This window comes from Sarcophilus harrisii, chromosome 1 (genome assembly GCF_902635505.1).
Source record: "Sarcophilus harrisii chromosome 1, mSarHar1.11, whole genome shotgun sequence".
In the NCBI taxonomy this organism is placed as follows: Eukaryota; Metazoa; Chordata; class Mammalia; order Dasyuromorphia; family Dasyuridae; genus Sarcophilus; species Sarcophilus harrisii.
Window position 1 is genome coordinate 652482188 of NC_045426.1, and position 21490 is coordinate 652503677.

General features: G+C 54.2%; 2 protein-coding genes across 2 annotated transcripts in view; one reads left to right on the forward strand and one right to left on the reverse strand.

The window, feature by feature from the left end:
- NRTN (neurturin) overlaps positions 1 to 18756 on the reverse strand; it is a 33829-nt gene extending 15073 nt beyond the window's left edge. Inside the window, exon 1 of the mRNA XM_031947784.1 lies at positions 18680 to 18756. The gene's annotated coding sequence lies outside the window, so the exon portion shown is untranslated. The remainder of the gene's footprint in view (positions 1 to 18679) is intronic.
- Positions 722 to 19839, forward strand: LOC116420777 (collagen alpha-1(I) chain-like). The gene is made up of 9 exons (XM_031947846.1): positions 722 to 782; positions 930 to 985; positions 2380 to 2478; positions 2643 to 2738; positions 17025 to 17127; positions 17312 to 17423; positions 17734 to 18298; positions 18391 to 18620; positions 18708 to 19839. The coding sequence occupies exons 1-9, from the start codon at positions 722 to 724 to the stop codon at positions 19837 to 19839; spliced, it is 2454 nt and encodes an 817-aa protein (XP_031803706.1).
- The last annotated feature ends 1651 nt before the right edge of the window (positions 19840 to 21490 follow it).

The following is a 21490-nucleotide window of genomic DNA, read 5'->3' on the forward strand; positions in this document are numbered from 1 at the left end:
GGACTCAAATCTAATTCTTCCAACTCAGAACCCAGTAGACTCTCTACTGCACCATGATAGCGACCCCCTTCCCGACAGAGAGGCCCAGGGGAGGCAAATTTGGGCTCAGGGCAAGGAAAGGCTTCTTACCCATCAGAGAAAATGAGCAGCCTCAACTCCCCGTCCTTGGAGGTCTTCAAGCTTAGTGGATGACCACCTCGGAGATAACCGCATCAGGTTTCCTAACCTGTATTAATCTTAATACTGTGATAACTGCATTTCAATATACTGTTTCTTTTTTAATCTAATGGCTTTTATTTTATGCATTTAAAAACACTGTTTTGAAAAAGGGGTCCAGAAATCATCAGACTGACTACCACAAGGGTCCAGAATACAAACATACACATAGGTTAAGAACTTCTGGAGAGGATATTCTCCTGCACCAGAACAAGGAAGAGAAAGATGTTAGCCTGAAGAACCTCTGAAGTCCTTTCTAGCTCTAAGGTCCCAAGAGCCCGGGGCCACATGATTTCAGATTCAAAGCCCTAAGTGTCTGAGATCTGAAGAATGTCTGGCACTATCCCTCCCCTCCTTCTCCAGCTCCCCGTGCTCAGCCAGCTTCTTCCTAAGATTAAAACTTGGGTAGAAAATAATCCACTGAGATGCAGTAGAAAGAGGGAGCCCAGAGGCAGGAGATCTGCCCTTGAGGACACGGCACTGGGCGAATCCTTTCCCTAGAACCATGGGCAAGCTGGAGAAGACTTCAACTCCTCATTGTGCAGATGAGGAAGCTGGTACAAGCAGTAAGTTGCAAAGTTGGGATCTGGACCTGACTTGGAATCTTTCTCTGGCTCTCTGGATTTTAGTTTTCCCATCTATATAAAATAAAGGGATCGATTGGTAGTTTGTGGGGTTTTTTTTCTTTTTGCTTTTGTTTTTCTTTTACACAGATGGGGAACTAGAGGTGCAGCCCGTGCCATCAGCCAGAGAAGCTGCTGACACACTGGTTAGTTTGGCTGACCTGCTTTTCTCCCCTCATTTTTAATTCTCTGTTAGAGGAGACGGCTCTCTGTGTGCTGACAGAGCTGCTGGTGGTGTATATATTTGGAAATGAAGGTGATGTGCAAGTGAGAGATAATAATTCTGTTTAATGAGGGTTGGACTGAGTATGTAATAGAAAATATAAGAAAAACACTGGATTCAGAGTCAGATCAGAGCATTAAAGAATGCTTATTCCCAATGGCACCCGGAGTTTCTCTATCTGGAAACTAAAAGAATAGTACTCAGTGATCATTAAAGGTTCCTTTCAACTCTATTATTGAAGGACAGAAGACAGAATGACCACATAATATCTTGCTTCTTGAGAACTGATTATAAGATTCAGTTATAGAAGTAAATCATTACTCTTCCTAATAATTCTAACAATATTTGTATAGTTCAGCACTTCCTATGTAACAGGCATTGTGCTTGGTATAATTACAAATGTGATCTCATTTGACCCTCACAATAAATGAGAGAGAGGTGCTATTATTATTATCCCCATTTTACAGTTGTGGAAACTGAGGCAGGCCCAGGTAAGGAACTTGCCCAGAATCTGTTTCCTAAACTGTAAAATGAAGTGAAAAAAATAATAACAAATCACTCCAAAATTTTTGCCAGATAAATCCCAAATGAGTTCGGAGTCAGACAAAACTGCCATGTCCCAGTCTCAATAACGTATTTGTGTGTCTATTTATGTGTTTGTGTGTGTATATGTATATAAACACACATGTATGTGTTTATAGCTAGATCTGGCAGCCAAAGAAAGGCCCGAGGCACAGGGTGCAAGAGGCGATAACACAGGACTTGGGAAGAAAGAAGCTGCCCGAGGGATGAGCAGGCCGGGCCTGGAGCTAAAAACTAAAAGGAGGTACAAGGAGGAGACTCAGAGAAGCCCCTGGGGCTGGCCCGGGAGAAGGAGCCGAGGCCCTGGAAGTCCATCTCTTCAGGACGTGCTCTAGTAAGAGCTGGACTCTCCCCAGCAAGGAAGTTCGGCGGCAGCCAGCCATTCCTGGTTTGGGAAAGGGAAGCTCTACCTGGGCTGGTACTCTGCCTGGCTCTGAGCGGGAACGGGCTGTTCCCACGGGATGGGGAGCAGGGAGGAGTTAGGGACTGGCTGGGAGTCGGGGAGGGGGAACCGGACATTGGCCCGGCTCCTTGGGCCCGAGCTCGCGGCTTGTACCTGTGCTGTTATCTTTGGCGGGCGCTGCTCTCCAGGTGAGACACACCTGTGTTCCGGCAGCATCGGCCCAAGGACGCTGTCCTGGTCCGGAGAGGAGGCCTGGGAATGCTCCCTCCCTGGTCACCTCGGATTCCCTGATCCCGGGCAGCCAGTGTCCCCTCTCCTTCTGGAATTAACAGCACACTCCAGCACAGAGGGTGCCCCTGCCCATGGTGGGCTGGTTGGTCTATAAGGATGATGGTGAGGAAGAGGAAGAAGCGGGCGAGTTGGGCGTGCAGGTGGGAGAGGCGATCCCCACCAGAGACGTGACTCCCTGACCTCCAGCCTTCTAACCCCTGCCTCTGTCTGCGTGATGGATAGTCTCTGAGGAGGAGAAGAGATGGAGGAGCAGAAGGGGGGGCGAGGGGAAGCTGCCACTGTTCCCATCCCCCACTGCACCCAGAGGCCCCGGAGTGGGGCTGGAGAGGCTGAGAGCCTGGGACCCCCGGCCCGGGCCTGGAATGCCCGTCCCCCACCAGGAACCAGCTTTCGGCCTCAGGTCTGGGGGTAAGGGGAAGGAATTGTTGGGAGGGGGTAGGAGCGCCAGGCCCTGATAAGGCTCTGGTAACAATGGGGCCTTTCTCCTCGGGGGGTCACCCAACAGGTTTCTCCCTGGCACAGCCTCCCTGCCTGCCCGCCCATTGTGAGAGCAGCCGTTTGGAAGGCTGGGCTCAGGCTATAAAGCAGGAATTCGGGGCGAGGGCTGCCTTCCCTCTCCCCCATCCCAAGGAGCCGGTGTGGGATAGAGTCAAAGCCTGCCTGTGTGACCGCAGGCGAGCCCCTCCTCCTCGTCCAAGCTCAGTCTCTCCCCCTCTACGCCCCTCCCTCTTTTAGGGGCCCTGTGAACCCTAAGTTGCATTGGACTTAGAGGAAGTGGCTGCTGCCTTGGGCTTAGGATTCCTGCCTCTTCTCCCTACCCTCTCCCACTAGGGAAGGGATCCTGGGAGAGGGACTGGACCCTGCTGTCAAGGCAAGACAAGGACACGTGGGGAAGTCCCAAAGGTGTCCTCCGGAATCCTAGAAAATCAGAGCCAACCGGACCCTGAGAGACGTCCACCCAATTTTGCCCTAGAGTAAAACTGAGGCCCTTATGGTCAGAGGCTGAGCTGGGTCCTGGTCCTGAGTCGCCTGGCTCCCCGCCCAGGGCTGTCCCCACTATCCCGACCTTTTAGGGCCCCCACTTCAGGGGCATGGGGTCCCCATCCTTATTTCCTCTAAGCACAAAACAAGCAGTGGGCGAGAGTCAAAAGACCTGAGTCTGGATCCTGTGGCTGGGCTACTTACCAGTTACGTAACCTGCAAAGACCCCTTCCCCTTTCTGGCATGCAAAAGGAGGGGCTGGGGCTGGACTGGGATGTGTGGGGACCCTCACAGCTCTAAGTCAAAATCATATCTGTCTGGTACTTTTGGCATCAGCCTGCTCCTGGATAAGTGGCCACATATATATATATAAACATAAATATAAATATAATATATATAAAAACTATATATATATATATATATTTGTGCAACTAAATATATATATATATAAAAATATAATATATATATATATAAAAATAATATATATATAAACTTCCGTGGGTGTGAACAGATTTGTACATGGGTATGCAGACATGGGCACACGGAAGTGCGTGCAAATGTCCCGTAATTATATAAGAAGCAAATGTAGCCTAAGAATTTGGGTGAGCCTAATGTGAGCTACTCCCTAAGATCTGAATTCCAGCTCAGCTACTTACTGTCTGAGAACCCAAGATATGTATGATTTCTCCAAGACTCAACTTCTTTATCTGTTTTTTATATAATAATTGATTTTTTATTTTTCAAAATACATCCAAAGATAGTTTTCAACATTCACCCTTGCAAGACCTTATAATTTTTCTCCCTCCCTCCCTCTCTTGCCCCTCTCATAGACAGCAAATAATCCATATAGGTCAAAGGTGCAATTCTTCTAAACATATTTCCACCTTTATCAAGAAAAATCAGATCAAAAAGGAAAAAAAAAAAACAAGCATGCAAACAACCGCAGCAACAAAAGTGAAAATACTACATTGTGATCCACATTTAGCCCCTGTAGTCCTCTCTCTGGATGCAGATGGCTTTCTCTATCACAAATCTGTTGTCCTGAATCATCTCATTGGTGGAAAGAATTATCAGTTTCCAAAGTAATAGAGCAATGGATAGAGGGTTGGACATGGAGTCAGAAAGACCATACGTGCTGTGTAACTCTGGGCAAATCACTACCCATCAAAGCTTTAGTTTTACTACCTGTGAAACGGGCATACAGACACCTGTAGTTTCTTCCCTCACAGAGTTGTTGCAAAGCTCTGACCGAGGTAATGTATACAGAACACTTCACGAAACTTTAACACACTCTATAAATGTCAATTATCATTGTTATTACCTTTCTCTCAGGCCATGGGGAGACTCAAATGGAATGATAAATATAAAGCACTTAAGAAACCATCAAATACCACTTAGATGGGTAGAAGCATTTAGGTAATGCTGCGGATAGAGAGCCGACTCTGGTGTCAGAAAAATCCAGCCTCAGACCCTGACTAGCTGTGTGGACCGGTCACTGTTTGTCTCGGTTTCCTCATCTGTAAAATGAGCTAGAGAAGGAAATGGTGAATCCCCCAAGGATCCCCAGTATCTTTGACAAGAAAACCCCCAATGGAGTCAAGGGGTCGGATGGGACTGAGCAACAACAGCAACAAGCACCTACTATGTGCCAGACACCGCGCTAAGCACTCACAGAACCAGGAATACATTATGCACAATAACAGCAAGAATATGAGATGATCAATTATGAAAGATTTGGTTCTTCTCAGTGGTTCAGGATCCAAAGGAATCCCATAGATTTTGGACAGAAAATGTCATCTTAAACCAGAGAAAGAACTAAGAAGACTGAATGTATATCAATACATGCTATGTTCACTTCTTTTTTCTTTTTTTTATCTCTCCCATAATTTTCCCATTTGCTCTGATTTTTCTCTCCTAACATAATTCATAAAATAATATGTATTAAAAATAAATAAACTAAAACAAATATTATCTCATTTGACCCTCACAAGAGCCCTAGGACACAGGTACTATCAGTGTCCCTATTTTGCAGATGAAGAAGAAACTGAGACAAGAAGTTTCCGAGGCTACATTTGAACTCACTCCGATCTTCTTGGCTCTGGGCTGGGCCGGTTAACTGCCTCATACATCCTGTTACTACTCCTAAGGCACAGGGACATACGGCCCCTTACAGCACCGTGCCCCAATGTACATTTATGTACGGGGACTCCCAGCAGAGATTGGCAGGGGCACAGACACAGGTCTGGTTCTGCGAGAATCTGGGAAGGATTCTGGGACGAGGCGGGGGTTCAGTGACAGGTGAATGGGAAGGGAAAGAGATGGCCCCTGTGGAAAGGGAAGACGCAGAGAAGTTGGAGGGATTTATGGGAATGGTTTCTTAGAATCAGAGGAACCACGAGTCCTTGGGACCCAGCTGGCCCAGAGTCTCAGAGGATGGGCCTCAGGTTATGCCCTTGGTTTTTGATACCCATTTCCCTCTGGCCCTTCAGCCCCTTTCTAGGGTCCAAGACACTGTTATAAACAATGGAGACCCCGGGGAACCAAGCAACGGCCTGTTTAAAGTACAGGACGTCCCCAAAATCTAATTGCGGTTTTAAGTTTTACTAGCTGAAACTCGTATTCAGACTTTTGGGACAGCCTGTATATAGGGCTGAACTACATTTTTAAGATATGATCTGGGAGAAATACCAGAAAGACGCTCCTGGCTGCTGCAGCAGCGCATGGAGCCGGAAAGATTATTCAGTCAAGATTTTTCTTTTCACAGAGAGGAAAACCGTTTTACAGAAGGTGTCGGGACTGGAAGTTTACTAGGAGGGCGCTGGATGAAGGTAAATCTTGGCTCTTTGGGAGTGAGTTACCCTCTCTGGATCTCAGTTTCCCCATGTGAAAAATTAAGGGGGGGGGAGGTGAGACTAAGTAACCTTTATGGTCTTTTCCTGCTTGAAAATCCCATGATCCCTTGGACTGGAATCCAGTTCTCTTGACTTTCAGCCCAGAATCACCCCATCCCCTTTGTGAGCAGACTTTCTGGGCAAGTCAAACCCTTCTGCCCCACCACAAAGTGAGCTGGGACATTGATAAATACCAGGCTTGGCTCAGGATGGGGGACTCTACCCTCAGGCTCTGTCCCAGCTTTCTTTTTTCTCTTGGTACGTGTCCCACTGGACGTCCTTTGGACACCTCATACTCAGTATGTCCAAAACAAATGCATTATCAAGCCCACCCTCCTTGCTGATTGAACTATTTCTGCAGAGGGCCTCTAGTCGTCCAAGTTCTCAGTCTTAGAGTAATCCTTGCCTCTTCACCCCAGAGATCCAACCAACTGCTTGTCATTTTTTCAGCATCCTTCCCTTTTTAAACAGCTATAGATATATATATATATATATATATATATATATATTATATATGTAAAAATATATATATATATATATATATATTTTTACTGGGCCTGGAATCAGGAAGACCTTGTTCAAATTGCATCATAGACATCTACTAGCTTTGTGACCATGCACAAGTCTGCCTCCCTCACCTAGTTTTCATATATTTGCAAAGCACTTTCCATAGTATGTTTAGCATAATACTCAACAGAAATAAGTACTTAATGCAGCTTTTCTCCCTCCCTTCCTTGTTTCCTTCTCTCCCTTCCTTTCTCCTTTTCTCTTTCCTTCCTTCCTCCATTTCTCCTCTTTCCTCCATTTGTTCCCTCCTTTCCTTCTTCCTTCCTATACCTCTCCCTTTCCCTTTCTCCCTCCTTCCTTCCCTTCTTTCCTTTCTTCTTCCCTCCTTCCTTTCCTTCTTTCCTTTATCTCTCCTTTTTGCTTTCTCCCTCCTCTCCCTCTTTCCTTCCTTCCATCTTTCCTTCATCTCTCCCTTTTGCTTTCTCCCTTCTCCTCCTCTCTTCTTCCTTCCTTCATCTCTCCCCCCTCTCTCTTTCCTTCCTTCCCTTCTTTCCTCTCTCCTTCCTTCCCTCCTCCCTTTTCCTTCCTCTCTCTCACCCTTCACCTCACAGCCAGGCCCTACACCAGCCTTAGCTGGCTGAGCTGCCTCCAAGCTCTCTTTCCCTTCCCAAGTCCATCCTCTTCCCAGCTATCAAAGTCATTTTCCCTGAGCATGTGTGACTAGGCCCCCCCCCCCCCCCACCCCCAATAAACTCCAGTGCTTCCTAGATGGCCTCGGGTGCCAGCAGCAAACTCCCTCCCTTCACACCTGGCCCAGTCTTTTGCACAGACCCTGCTCTGGCCACCGGGCCTTCTGCTGGTCTCCACCTCCTGGTCTCTGACCTCCGTGCCTTTGCACGGTCCTCTGCCTAGAACACCTTCCTTCTTCACCTTTCCTCTTAAAAATCCTAGAACCGCCAGGGAAGCTCAGCCCTCTCCAGCTGCTCCTCCAATTACTTCATTTGTCAGTGTGCCGCAACGGCTTCCATGGGCAGGGTTGTTTCCCTTGATGGAAGGGAAGTGTTTGTGTCCCTAGGACAGGCTGGCACATAGTAGGCGCTTAGTGCATGCGCGCTGACTGACTGACTGACTGGCGGGAGAGGAGGGAAGCGGGGCTCTGTTGGGTGCTGACTCCATCCCCAGAACGAGGGGAACGAGCCTGTGGGAGTCCCCTCTGTGAGTCAGGCAGGCTGCGAGCAGGCGGGCAGGGGCCGCCAGAAACTGCTAATTACCTCCCTTGCCAGCACCTGCGGGCCTCATTAGCCCCATGGAAAGGTGCCCAACAAATACCAAAAACAGCCCCGGCAGCCTGGGAGAAGTCGGGGCCCCAGAGCCAGCGCCCCCTCCCCTGGCAACCCCCAGCCCCTCAGTGAGGGAGGGGAGGCTCTGAGTCTGGGGGACTCACTCCGGCCTCCTGCAGCCGGCCTGAGGAACGGCGGCCATGAGATGGCACTCCCCCAGCCCTGCCCGGAAAGGCTGTCAGTGGGCACCTGCCGTACCCAAAGGGCCAGGGCTGCCGCGGTTTGGCCGGGAGCGCCTGGGTGAGACGGGCGGCAGTTGGGGGCAGTGCTCTGGCAGCCCCACCCCAGGGCTGAGCCCGGGACCGCCAGGAAGCGCCGCTCCCACACGGAGCCATCCCAGCCAGTTTCAGCCAAGTGCGTTCCTGCCCCGCGCTTACTTTCTTGCCTTCAAAGCAGGGGAGTCAACTATGCTGGAACAGCGGGGCACCCCCAGGAGCGGCCGGTCCCAGGGCCCTGTGCCCTTAACGCCTCTGTGCACATCTGTCCCCAAGGCCTCTGTGTGCCCGGCTTGGGCTTTGCCAGCCAGGGAAGGGGAGGGGGGGCCAATGTGTGCCCTGCCCGCAGGGGGCTGACTTAGGGGGGCCGAACAGGAGGAGCCTGGGCCATAACACCATGGCACAGCAGCTGAAAGCCCTCTCAGTGGCTACCTCCCGTTATATATATATAGCCTGGGTTGGCACCTGGGCCTCCTGGCTCCAGCATCCTCATGGCCTGGCTCTCGTCCCAGCCTCGCTCCTTCAGAGCCCCAGGAGAGCCTCCGGGGATCATTCCTCAAGGCCCCGCTGCTCTATCTCCCTTCCCCAGGGAGGCTCCCCTGGCCAGGCGGACCTCTCCCCCTGCTGAGGGCTTCTAGCCTTCCAGACGGAACTGGGGGTCCCTAACGGCCTGGTTTTGCTCTTTGATGCTTTTTATTGGCTGTGGAGCATCCCCTTCCCTTACAGAATGGCATCCATGAACTACCTGAGAGGTGGGTGAAGGGAGCGGGTATGGTTATTGTGCCCATTTTACACAGGGAAAAGTTGAGCTCAGAGAGTAAAAGACGTGCTGGGCAGTATGTAGAACCAGATTTTTCTGATTTCAAGGGGCCCCGTGCTGCCCCTTCTTGGTTAGCCTCTTCCTTTTTTAGTTTTTTCTGGGAAATGGTTCCAAGAACAAGGTGACCTGTCATTCAGGGCCAGCCTTTAGACTGTATCTTCTCGTCCAGCATCTACATTTTATGAGGAAGCCACGGACCCGGGTCCGAGGCTCATGTCTCCTGCCTCGCTGATTTTAAAGCATTCTCACCATTGCTTCGGAGCCCCCACTACCTCCTCAACAGCATATTCTGCAGGCCCCGTAGTAGAACAGGACCGAAAACAGCTGAACAAAAGCCCCCAGACTCGGCGTTCCTTTTCTCCTTGCCCAGACCCCCTTCCAGCTCACCGGGGCTGTGATCTTGCTTTCTGAGCATACGGGCTCCAGAGATGTTCTGCCATAAGCGATAGTCCATCAGAATGGGAGATAACCCCAGTCTGGCAGGTAGGCGTCCCGGGCTCAGGGCCATCCTGAAACCGACTCCTACTAGCTTTTGAGAGCCGATGATTAAAGTTTCAGTCTGGGCACTGACAACTTGGGAAACCATCAATTCCTATAAATCAGGGCGTGATTTGTTTTTGTTGATTGTCTATATTTACTAATAGAGATAAGATAAAGAATAAGATAGGAAAACATTCATGTAGATTAAACTTCAAAGAGAGAGGGATACTTTTTTTTTTTTGAAAGCCTGTTGTTAAATATTTATCAGCAAACTCCTGCCTGGGTCTGAGTCTCAGCTCAGCCATTGACTCATTGTATTGAGAAATCAGTTCTTCTCCTTGTCCCGTCCTTAAGGGCCCATGGGAAGGAAGTTAGCTAGCCCAAAGTTACACAAAGCCGAGAACTGGTCCTTGCTCCTTGGATTCCAAATCAAATGACTCCACACACCGTCTACGCTGCTGGGGGTGAGTTCCACCTGGGACTAGTGGATAATGAGATTTCCAGCCGGGAGGGTTTGAGGAAAGGTCCCATTATTGTCCCTTATTTGGACGGATAAGGACAAAATAGCTCCAGAAGGAGTGATCCTGTAGGGCACCACAGGGTTCTGGAGCATCCTGTCCCTACGAGACCCAACTTCTCCAGTCTGAAAAATGAAAACCTTCACTCCTTGGTCTCCGGAGCTCCCTCCAGGTCTTTGGGCCCAGTGTTGGCCCTGCTATTGACTCCAGATTTGGGGGGGCAGGAGGAGTTCTCACCTTGTTAATGGATGAACTAAAACTTCAGTCCCCAGGGTCTAAGTCCCCACCTAGAGACATGGGTCACCTTTGCATCCTCATTTTATAGGGAGGCAAAGAGAGGCTTGAAGAAATAAGTTGTTTGGGGCGGGGGGAGGCAAGTCAGAACTGCCAAGTTCCATGACGTATAAAGGGTAACGAGACATGGTAGAAAGCAGACCACCAGCCTCGAGGTTCGGGTGCTGCCCCGGACATTTGCCTGCTGGGTGATCTTGGACAAGTCATTTAGCAACCTCCCTACGTCCCTGGGACAACTAAGATGCTTGTGGAGAGGTGCTGACCCAAATCCGCAGAGGAGCTGCCCCCCTCCCCTCTTTGAGCAATGAAATCCCAGGTCCCTGTCCAAAAATAATAAAAGCAATAGACACAGACAAGAGGCAAAAGTCACGAAGGGGCTGTGGTCTGCCTGATGGAGGGAATAAGGGGAGTGGCCAAGAAGTCCGTTCAGGCTCCATGTAAGGAAAAACTTCCAAGCGTCCGAGTTCTCCCAAAGTGGAGTGAGCTGCCCGAGTCCGGCCTGTTCCATCGAAGGCTGGACAAACCCCTGTCAGGGCCATGGTACAAGGGCCCGGGGCATTCCCCAAAGCCTCTGGCCCTCGCATCTCAAGAGTCTGCCTTTCCCAGCTCCCAGACTCCTGAAGGAGCAGGGTCACGAGCCCATATTTCTGCTGGGTTTTCCGAGCCCTTGCCTCTGTTATCTCATTTCAGCCTCATAAAAAGCTTCAGAGCCAGGTATTGCCAGGAGGATTATCCCGATCTGGCTGAGAAAAGATCCAGAGAGATTTGTCCACCTTGAACCAGGGCTTTCGGGTCCCTCCCACCCGATACATCTGCTCAGTCTCACTAGCGGGGGACCCTCGGCTGCTCTGAGTCTCACCAACCAGAAACAAATTTCTTAGCCCACAAAAAAGGCCTCTCTGCTCTTCATCCCTGCCATGGTCCTTCGCCCTCCCTTTCTCCTGAGCCCTGGAGTCCCCTGCCCCCTTCCCTCAGCCCCTCAGAGGGAACTCGCTTGGGCAGGGATCTCCGAGCCAGCTGGGGGTGGGCAGAAGGGAAGCGAGGAAGGAAAGGGGTAACCTAGGCAAGCAACATGCAAGTACTCGGGGAGAAAACCAACAACATCTGGACAGCCAGCTGTTTCCGATGCTCTGTCTGTTGGGGCTGGGCACATGGGGGCCACTCTGCAGGGGAGGAGGGGGATCTGGCCAGACGGCAGAGATCTGGCTTACCTCAGATGAAGCTGGGGACAAAACCTGACAGTCTGTATGAACTGGGGTGGGGGAGGAGGATGGGAGATTATGGGTGGTGAGAAAAGGTGGAGAGAGGGAACCACAGAACCAGAGAATCTGGGACTTCCACAAACTTTAGAAGGCATCTCTCTTAAATTCCTCCTTGTACACATCAGGAAACCGAGACCCCGGGGAAATGACTTGATCTATGCTGCCCCGAAAGGTGCCAGCCCACCACCCCAAGAGAGCCAGCATCTTACCTTCTTTTCCCACCATCCATCTCTCCCTTCTATACTCGGAACCCAAATCTGATTCAGTCCCCTCCCCTGTTCAAGAAAGTTCAGTGACTCCCAGTTGCCAACCTGGTCAAGTCCAAACTCAGTCTGATATTTTAGAGCCTGAGTCTAGCCCTTGCTGCCATCTCCTATTCCGCCTGCCCTTCCCCATCATTTTTTCTCCTGCCCCTCCCCTCCAGCTTCAGCCAGAAAACTTAGCTCCAGAGTGGTCCTCCTGGTCTGCCTTCCCCCTCCCGGCCAGCTCTTCCCTATCTTTCTAAGCCCATTCAGTCTTAATCAGCAACATGGCTTTTCGCTCCCCATGGATAAGATAAGATAGTTGGACCAGATGAGACATAAAGCATGTTTCTCTTTGGCAAAGCTTCTAGGGCCGTTCCAAGGCAGACATGCTCAAAGCCCACCTTCTCCTGGAGGCTCTCAGAATCCTTCCTTCTAGTCTAAATCATAAATCTCAGGATTTGCTCAAACTCACGTGTTTCCCTCCTTTTTTATTCTCATTTGTTCCCTATTCCTTCTCTCTTTGCCTTCGGCTGGAAGCTCCTCGGCTCCTCCTCCATCTCTCAGGGAACTGATCAACGCTTGGCTAGGCACAAAGGGGGGCAAGTTTAGTATTGATCTGTAGACTTGAATTTCTTTCCTTTATTGGAATTCAGACGTCAGAGTCTCGCTGTGAGCTGGGCACTGGGAGTTAGGACAGTAATCAGAGTTACTGAGATGTCAGAGACGTCTGAGGGCATCTGTCTTAAACCAACAAGGATGTTACCAGTGACAGGCGCTCACTACTCTTAGAAGTGTATTCTTTGGCACTCAATAGTGGGGTCAGGAGCCCCTCGGGTGGGATAACTTGGGACTGCCATTCCTAGTGTTAGGTATTGTGGGGTGGGAGGGAGTTAGAGTCAGACAGAGGGTGATTTCTCCATGATCACAAATGGGACTGAGGAGGCCGCTGATTCTTGAGATTTAGAGAGGAAAGTGTCTTAGAAATCATTTAATCCTACTCTTTTCTTTAAAAGATGAAGAAAAAAAATACCCAGAAAAGGAAAATTATTTTTGTCCAGGGTTAGAAAGAGGAGGGCTGGGAAGGGAATCCAGTTCTTGTGATTGTGAGACCAGCGTTCCCAAATACCAGAAGTGATGAGAGAGCCTCAAACTTGGGCTCTTGTCCAAGTTTTGTCACCGAGTCAGGTGATTATCTGAGAGCCTCAGTTTCCCCTTCTGAACAACGAGGAAGAAGGGTGGATTCGGTAGCCTCTAAAGTCCCTTGGCAGCTCTCCAGCCTTCCCTCACGGGAAAGAGCCTGGATTGGAAGTCAGAGGAGATGTGACTACGGGACCCTTCCCTTTTTCTCAGCCTCAGTTTCCTCATCTGTAAAATGGGCGAGTTGCTCTAGAAGGTCTCTAAGGGCCGGCTCTGCTCTGAGAACTGAGTGCCTGCGCTGAGGATCCCCAACAGTCACTGTCTCAGTCCCAACCGACACAAACACAATGGGGTTGGAGAGGGTGGAATCTGAGGGGGTGGGAGTGGAAGGAGTTAGGTAGACTGATGGGGAGTGGAAAAAACCTAGTGGGTCCCTGGCATGGGGTAAGACGTGTGGGGGGAGGGGAGGAGTTAGGCTGGATCCCCACTTATTTCCTCGGGGCCTCCCCATAAAGTTCCCACCTTGACCACACTGCCTGGGCCTGGCACCCGCCCAGGGCAGCATCTGGGGCGGGGGAGGGGAGGTGACAGGATCAGCCTAATTGGGGCTGGCACTGCTGAGCCGCCTGGCCCAGGCCCGGTTGGGCAGGATCCCGAGGGCCAGGGTGGGGAAGCGGGATCCCGGCCCCTCTCCCCTCACAACAGGGCTCCAGGGAGTCGCTCCTCCGGCGGACAGTCAGACCAAGCCAGTGGGAGGGGTATCCGACCTGGAACTGGGAGACCTGCTGCCTGAGTCAAGTCACTTCCCAACCTGGACACTGCCCTCGTAAAAGGGGGGGGGGGGGGGGGTTTCAGGGGGGTGGGGTTTCAGGGTCATGGGGTTCCTTCCAGTTCTAAATCCGATGAGGATTTCCTAGAAATCTGAGTCGGGGAAGGGGGCTTGGGGTTCTTAAGATGCCAAAGGGGGAAAGGAGCTTCCCTACTTTCTAGTCCAACTCCTCCATTTCTCAGACAGAGAAACTGAGGCCCGGGGGGGAAGAGATTCCCTTAAACTGACACAAGGAATCCGTGGTGGAGCTGAAACAAGGACCCAATGCTCCTGGCCCCTAGAGCTTTTTACCGTGGACCCCGCCGCAGCTTCTACCTCCTGCACCTGCCACTCAAAGAACCCACATCTGTGGCCCTCTGAAGCCTTCGGGAGTCCCATCTTCCCCCGAGCCTTCATGCAGGGGATAGTCCAGAGGTCAAGTCTCAAGACCAAGATTCTGTGCTTAAAGCTGACTTTTATTGGGCCCTGAGCCCACGACAGTTGGGACCCCCAGCTGTGAGAAGGCAGGAAGACCTGACTCCAAGGCCCAAGCGCCCACTCACAGGCTGTGTGACCTCAGGCCAGGAAGGGACTGCCCCTCTCTGCGCCCTCATCTGGAAGATGCTCTCTAAGGGCCCTCCCAGCTCTGACATCCTGGGTTCTAAGGACCCTCCCAGCTCTGACCTCCCAGGTTCTAAGGGCCCTCCCAGTTCTGATCTCCTGGGTTCTAAGGGCCCTCCCAGTTCTGATCTCCTGGGTTCTAAGGACCCTCCCAGCTCTGACCTCCCAGGTTCTAAGGGCCCTCCCAGCTCTGACCTCCTGGGTTCTAAGGGCCCTCCCAGCTCTGACATCCTGGGTTCTAAGGACCCTCCCAGCTCTGACCTCCCAGGTTCTAAGGGCCCTCCCAGCTCTGACCTCCTGGGTTCTAAGGGCCCTCCTAGCTCTGATCCTGGGTTCTAAGGTCACTCTCAGCTCTGACATTTCACGTTCTAAAGTCCCTCCGAGCACTAACGTTCCAGGCTCCAATGTCCCTTCGGTTCTAACACTCCAACATCTCTTCAGCTCTCATACTCCCTGTCCCAAGACCTCTTTAGTTCTGATGTTTCACGTTCCATGGTCCCTGTCCCAATTCTATATTCTAAGGTCTCTTCAGTTAGGACATTATCAGTTCTAAAGTCCCTCCCAGCTCTGACACTATATTCCAAGCTCCCTCCCAGCTCTGGCGTTCTGTGGCCCTGTCCCTCTGAGGAACCCAGAATCCAACTCCTCAAAGACCCTACAGGCCCTATCCTTTGCCTCCCTTAGTGACACGGAATGACCTCCTCCCCACCTCCCCCAGGAGCAGCTGGCTCTCTGGGATTAGGCTGTATTGCAGGAGGCCCAGGAGCAGTGAGTAGGAGGAAGCTCTCCCCTGATCTTGGCCCTAGAGGAACTCTCTAGTCCTGTACCCCACCTCATCTCGTCTCTCAGTCCCCCAGAACCAGGGGGTTCTGCAGCCCACGAGAAAGAGCATCTAGGTCTTTTACTCCAAAGATGGCAGCGACCTCAGGACAGTTTGTGGAGTGAAAGAACCTTGGTCAGAGGACTGGGTTCAAATCCTAACTGGGTACTTACTGGTGCTGCCTGTGTGACTGTGATCAGGCATCTTGCACTCTCTGGGTCTTTTTCCTCCCAGTAAAACAAGGGGGCTGGATCACACAACCTTTACTCTCCCCTCGGGCTCCCGATCCCATGGGGTCTCCCACTTCCAGACCCTGCTTCCTCCCATCAGCTCTCCTCCTAACGTCGCTCTCAGACCTGTCCCCTCCCACTGTCTGAATCTCCCCCATCCTCCAAGACCCACGTATCCCAGGAAGCCCTCTCCGATGGCCTCGGTCCCACAGGAATAATAAACGTGGCCACCATGGCCGCAAAAACACCTTGGAGTTTGCAGAGGGCGACCCCGTCCATGACTACACTACTCTTCCTCCTCGGGGCTCCTCCCCAACACAACCGCTAGCTTGTTGTGCCTCCCCCCACCATTGTTCTCAGACTTTCCAACACCAGCTCCCAAGGCCTCCCACTAGTCCCAGTGACTTGCATTATATAATGTCTGCTCTTCTCTCTGCTAGCTGTGTGACCTCGAGCAGGGAACTTTCCCCATTGGGCTCCAGTTTCTCTAAATGCTATTAATTCTAAGACCTCTCCCGGCTCTATATAAAGCCTATTAAACTTTACAGAGCACTTTTGAGGCGGAAGGCACCTCAAATGCCCATTTTACAGAGGAAGATACTGAGACTTTAAGCCACAAGCATTTACTAAGCACTCATTATGTGCCAAGGATGGTGCCAAGGGCTAAAGATACAGATACAGAAACGAAGTGTCTCTGAGTCTGGCCTAGAATCCCGGACTCTCAGCCTTGCAGCGGCAAAGGGCGAGCGTGTCTCCAGCCGCCCCTCTGTGAGTCCGGGATTCACAGCCAGAGGTCGCAGGGTGGAATCAGAGACTTGCCCTGTAGAGAAAGAGCTTTGGTTTTCAAGCCCAAAGACTTGTGTTCGAATCCCTAGTTCTGCATTTTGCTTCCTGTGACTTTCAACACGACTTTTCTCCTCTGGGAGTCACGGTTTTCTCCTCTGTTGGGTTTTTGTTAGGAAGTGACTACACAGGAAAGACTTTTGACTAATCAGAACTCGCTAAGAGAGGGATACATTTCCTCAAGAGCTGGTGGGCTGCCCCTCACTGGAGGCCGGAAAGCCCATTTCTAAGCTATTTTGTAGAGAGCGGATGACTATATGGCATAAGGGAGGCAGTACTGGGCCCCGGGTCACCAGAACCTGAGTTCCAACCCTTCCATAGACTCTTACTGGATAGGGTCACTTGGGGCCAGAATTAAGCTCTCTGACCCTCAATTTTCTCATCTACAAAATGGGGATAATCTCATCATCTAATTCACAGGCTTGTTGTGAAGAGGAGTAGGTAAGACTATATGTATATATTTAGTGTGTGCACACAGACATAAATAAATATATGTATGTGTATATACATCTACATTGCTTGCAGAATAGCTATTTTATTTGGGAATGAGGAGTGGGTTTGGGGTTTGAGGCCCCTCCAAATCTGTCCTAGGGAAGGGGCAGAACGGGTGGAAAAGGCGCAGTTTCCAGAAGTCGAGATCTGGGTATTTTTCTAACTTCATCTGTCGCATAAAGGCCCGCTCCCTGCAGCCTGCCCGGCTCGGAGACTTCGTGTGCCAGCCCCTCCAGACCTGGCGTCTGTGCCGAGGGGACTCTCAGGGGAAGACAGTGGGGAGAGGTAAGCGCCAGGCAGAGTCTGGGACTGAAGGCCAGGTTTCTCCGCCGTTTCTCTTGTTATACCCCAGCTCCCCGCGGGGACACGTGAGAGGCAGGGTACCACAATGCGGCTTAGGAGGGCCCCGAGACCAGGGAAAAGGCGGGAGGGGGCAGGACCACCGGCTGCGCCCCGGCTCTCTCCCCAGCCTTGCACACAGACCCGGCCGGAGCGTGCGGACTGGCCCGGGATTCTGAGCCCGAGGTTCGCGCTCGCTGCTCCCTCCGGAACACGCCGAGCAGGGGCATGTCCCCTCACCGGTGCATCCCTGGGTTTCCCCCTCTTTGGGACGTTCTGCCTTACTCCTCCTTAGCCGAAAACAGGATTGTTAAGGGAAACTGTGGGGCCCCTTCTATAATCCCGGCTCCCCCCGGAGAGTTCTCCCTCACTTCCCCAGCTCCGTTGGAGAAGTCTCCCCCCTCAGGGCCTCAGTTTCCCCCGGTGTCACACAACCGGCTGGGAGGGGGGGGTCTCGAGGACTCGGGAAGCCTAAACAGTCCCTAAAAGGGAGGTCCCGGGGACTCGGAAAGACGGCCCCGCACTCCCCCCCGGGCTCCCCTCCGTTCCCAGGGACGGCCCCCCTCCGGGCCGACTCCGGGCCCCTCCGCACCCCCGCCGCCCCCAGACCCACCGGAGTTGGCTTCTCCTGCTCGCTGGTGCCCCCCTGTGGCCTCCGGCGGCAGCGCCCCGAGAGGGGGAGGGCCTCGCCCTGGGGGAGGACACCGTGTCCCCGGGTGAGCAGGCCGGTGGCGGGGAGCGGGCGGCTGACAGATGTTTACTTCGCCGCCGCCGCGCTGGGAAGGGGAACGGGCGGCCGCCCCCCCCCCCCCCAAAGGGGCCCCGGCTCAAGCCCTTCTCACCCGGGGAGGGGCGACCCAGGGACCAGGAGGTGGGGGCGGGGCGGGCTGGCGGCAGTGAGGGTGGGCAAGGTGGAGGCGGAGGGGCCCGGGCTAAGCCGGGAGGGGAAGCCCCGGGAACTCGGCGCGTTCGCCGCTCAGCAAGGACGGGAGGTGCTGGTGAAAATGAGGGGCGGAGGAGGACGGGGACCCTCGCCCCTCGGGGAGCTGAGACCCGGGAAGCCCCCCTCCGCCGGGGCGCCCCGCTAACCTTTCACATCCCCTCACCGCGCAAACAGGCCCCCTCCTAGCGCGCTGAGCCTCTCCCCGGGACCCCCTCCCACTAATCCAGACCCCGAAATGCCCCTTCCCGCCCTGACCTTCCCGTCAGTCCTCCTCAGCCCACGGGCTTCCCCACATTCCCAGCCCCCTCCCGCCGGTCCCCCCGTTCCCACCCGCGGAAGTCCCTCTGGCCACACGGGGACCTCACCCCCAGTGTCCCACAGCCCCCATCCTCGGGGAATCCTCCCCCTCCTGCTTGCCCCTCCTGGTCATCCCTCCCCGGCGGGACCTGGCGGATGGGTCGCTTCCCAGGGACGGCGGCCCAGACCAGCTCTGCCCGTGAGGGCTCTCAGTCCCCCAGGGCCGCGGGAGGACCGGCGGAGAGGGCGCGTCCTTACCTGGCTCCCGGGCCGCGCTGTCCCTCAGAGGCGCCGGCCCCGGCCTCCCGAGCCCGGCCGAGCCCCGGGGACCCCTGGGCAGCGCCGTGGCTCCATCCCAGCCGGCCCAGCCCGAAGGGGGCGGCCGCGGGGGGGCTGGGCCGGCTGGCCCATGGGGCCGGGGGGCCGCCCCGTCCAGTCCCGGCGCCGGCGCCGGCCTCAGCCCCGAGCCCCGGTCATCCCGGGCCCGGGGGGCGGCGGCGGACACGGCTGGGGCCTCAGAAGTCCTGGACGGCGGGCGATCTCCGAGCGCTCTGCTAGCGGGGCAGCTGGAGGAGCCCGCTCCCCGACGGCGGGGCAGGGGCTTGGGCTGGGGATCCCGAGGGCGACCGGGGGACTGTGTTGGGTCCCGGCGGCGGCGGCCCGTGGGCTCGGTGCCGAGGGCTTGCCCCGCCAGCCGGCTCCGACTCGGGATCCCAGTAGCCCGACTCGCCCACCCTCCCGCTCTCCCGGCTCTGCGGCTCCCCCGGGGCGGCAGGGCTCCGCCGCAGGAGGCTCCGAGCGCGCGGGGGGCGGAGCAGGGGGCGGCCCGGGCTGCTGGGGGCCGGGAGGGTCGGGTTTCCCGCGGCCCCGCCTCGCCCCGCTCCGCCTTCCTTCTGCCCGCCCCCGACCGTCTGCCTTCAGGGGCCAGAGGCGCGGCCGGGCTGAGGCCGCTGGCAGCCTGGGGAGCAGGTGACTCGGGGGTCTGGGGAGGGAAAGGAGCCGGCACGCCGCCCCTTGCCAAGGTCCGAGCCGCCAGCTCCCGCCCGGTCCCATCCCCCGCCCGGGCCGGACAGCGCCCCGCCCTCCACCCCCAAGCAGCTCTGGGAGGGCGCCCCTCGCCCACTCTGCTGGCGGGGTCCCAGGCGGTCCGGAGCCAGGGAGAGCGCCCCGTCCTTCCCAGGGCACAGCCTGGACGGCGCCCCCACGGGCCCCAACCCCGGCTGGTCCTCCAGGATCTCCAGCTGGTGGGGCGGACACGACTGGGTGTAGGGGGGGCCTGTGCGCGCGCGCGCCTGGGAGGGGGCCCGCAGACAACACCAGCGGGACTCAGCGAGGACTCTCCCGGCTACACCTCATTCCCCAGCGGCCCTGCCCCTCCCTCCCTCCCTCCCTCTTCCTCTGGGCACATCACCAGGTGACACAGAAACACTTGTCTCTGGCCACCCCCTCCCCCCCCCATCCCCAGGAACCTGGCAGGAGCCACTGTTGCAGTCATTGGGACACTAAGGTCAATCTGTATTCCCTGGGCCCGCCAGGCTGTCCGGGGCTAGCGGCCCGGCTTCTCCCAGGGCCAGGTGGCCCGGCTTCTCCGGGGCCCTGGCTGCCCGGCTTCTCCCGGGCTGGCTTCTCCGGGGCCCTGGCTGCCCGGCGGCCCGGCTTCTCCGGGGCTGGCTTCTCCCAGGGCCAGGTGGCCCGGCTTCTCCGGGGCCCTGGCGGCCCGGCTTCTCCTGGGCTGGCTTCTCCGGGGCCCTGGCTGCCCGGCGGCCCGGCTTCTCCGGGGCTGGCTTCTCCCGGGACCCGGCGGCCCGGCTTCTCCGGGGCCCTGGCTGCCTGGCTTCTCCGGGGCCCGGTGGCCCGATTTCTCCAGGGATGACTTCTTCCGCCCGGCCGGCTGCCCCGCTGCCTTGAGGCCTGTCCCTTGTATTTTAGGCGCACTGAACTCTAGGCAGAGAAGGCGTTGAGAACCCAGCTCCCAAATCCGAGACTTTATGCAGCCTGGGCGCAAAGCGGGGCTGGGCCAGGGCCAGAAGGCCCTAAAGCCAGGGCCAGAAGGCTCCCCCTGGATCTGGGGGGGGGGAGGGGGACACGCCATCTTTGCTGTCACTGATCCTCTTTGGTAGCCCTGGGTAATGGAAATCACAGAATACCTGCAGAATACCCAGAGCGAGGCCATGAAGAGGAAAATTATTCTCAAGCGAAATTAGGAGAGAGACTTCACCTTCCCCAGGGGGCTCCAGGCCTGAAGAGCCCAATCTAATTCTAGCTGCTGACCTTGAAAGAAACCTTTCTGAGAAGCTGGTGGTGCAGTGGTTAGAGGGCCTGGAGTCAGGAGGGATCTGAGTTAGTCTCTTAATAATTAAACTTGATTAGAAGAGAGAGAGAGAGAGAGAGAGAGAGAGAGAGAGAGAGAGAGAGACCTTTTCTCTACCTGAGTCTCAGCTTCTATAAAATGAGGACTGAATGATCTCCAGTCTTCTAGTTTTCAAGGTAAAATCTCCTTCCCTGACTCTCAGTTTCAATCTATAAAACAGGGTGCTCCCCACCCCCACAAGACGGTGAAAAAAACCCTTTGTAAGTCTTAAGATGCTATAGAAATGTGAGTTATTATTAAAAGAAGGAAACAGACTAGGAGGAGGACATTATTTCCTAGTTCACTATCTCCATGAACATCATCATTCTACCATCAAGTCAATAAGTCAATCCTGTTCCCCTTAGCCTAGTCCTGGACGGTGGGAGTTATTGCCTCCGTTTTAAAAGGTCTCGATCTGAGATTTTTGTCAGTGTGCTTGAGCCCTGGTTTCAGAAATCTGGCCAGGAGGCAGAGAAGTAAAAGGGCTTGCTTGTGATGGCGCTGTCAGCATGAGTCAAGAGAGAAAGCTTCCTGATTCATTCACTATGTCATGCAGACCCATTTTTCAGAGAGGAAAAGTGAGCCCATGAAAGAAAAGTGATATAATCAATGTCAGTAAGTTTGTAACAACCTGGATTTGAACACTAGTCTTGCCACTCCCAGAGCTCTCTATGTCATCATACCCAAGCAACCTGCAAGTTTGTAACAATCCTTCCTCC

Bases quoted from the DNA above. Each gene is read 5' to 3' on its own strand.
- LOC116420777 (XM_031947846.1), top strand. From the start codon at position 722: ATGGGCAAGCTGGAGAAGACTTCAACTCCTCATTGTGCAGATGAGGAA. The intron at 17,424-17,733 runs GTGCATCCCTGG...CTCCGTTCCCAG, and splicing joins AGGGGCATGTCCCCTCACCG to GGACGGCCCCCCTCCGGGCC. The intron at 18,299-18,390 runs GCCCCCTCCTAG...CCTTCCCGTCAG, and splicing joins TCCCCTCACCGCGCAAACAG to TCCTCCTCAGCCCACGGGCT.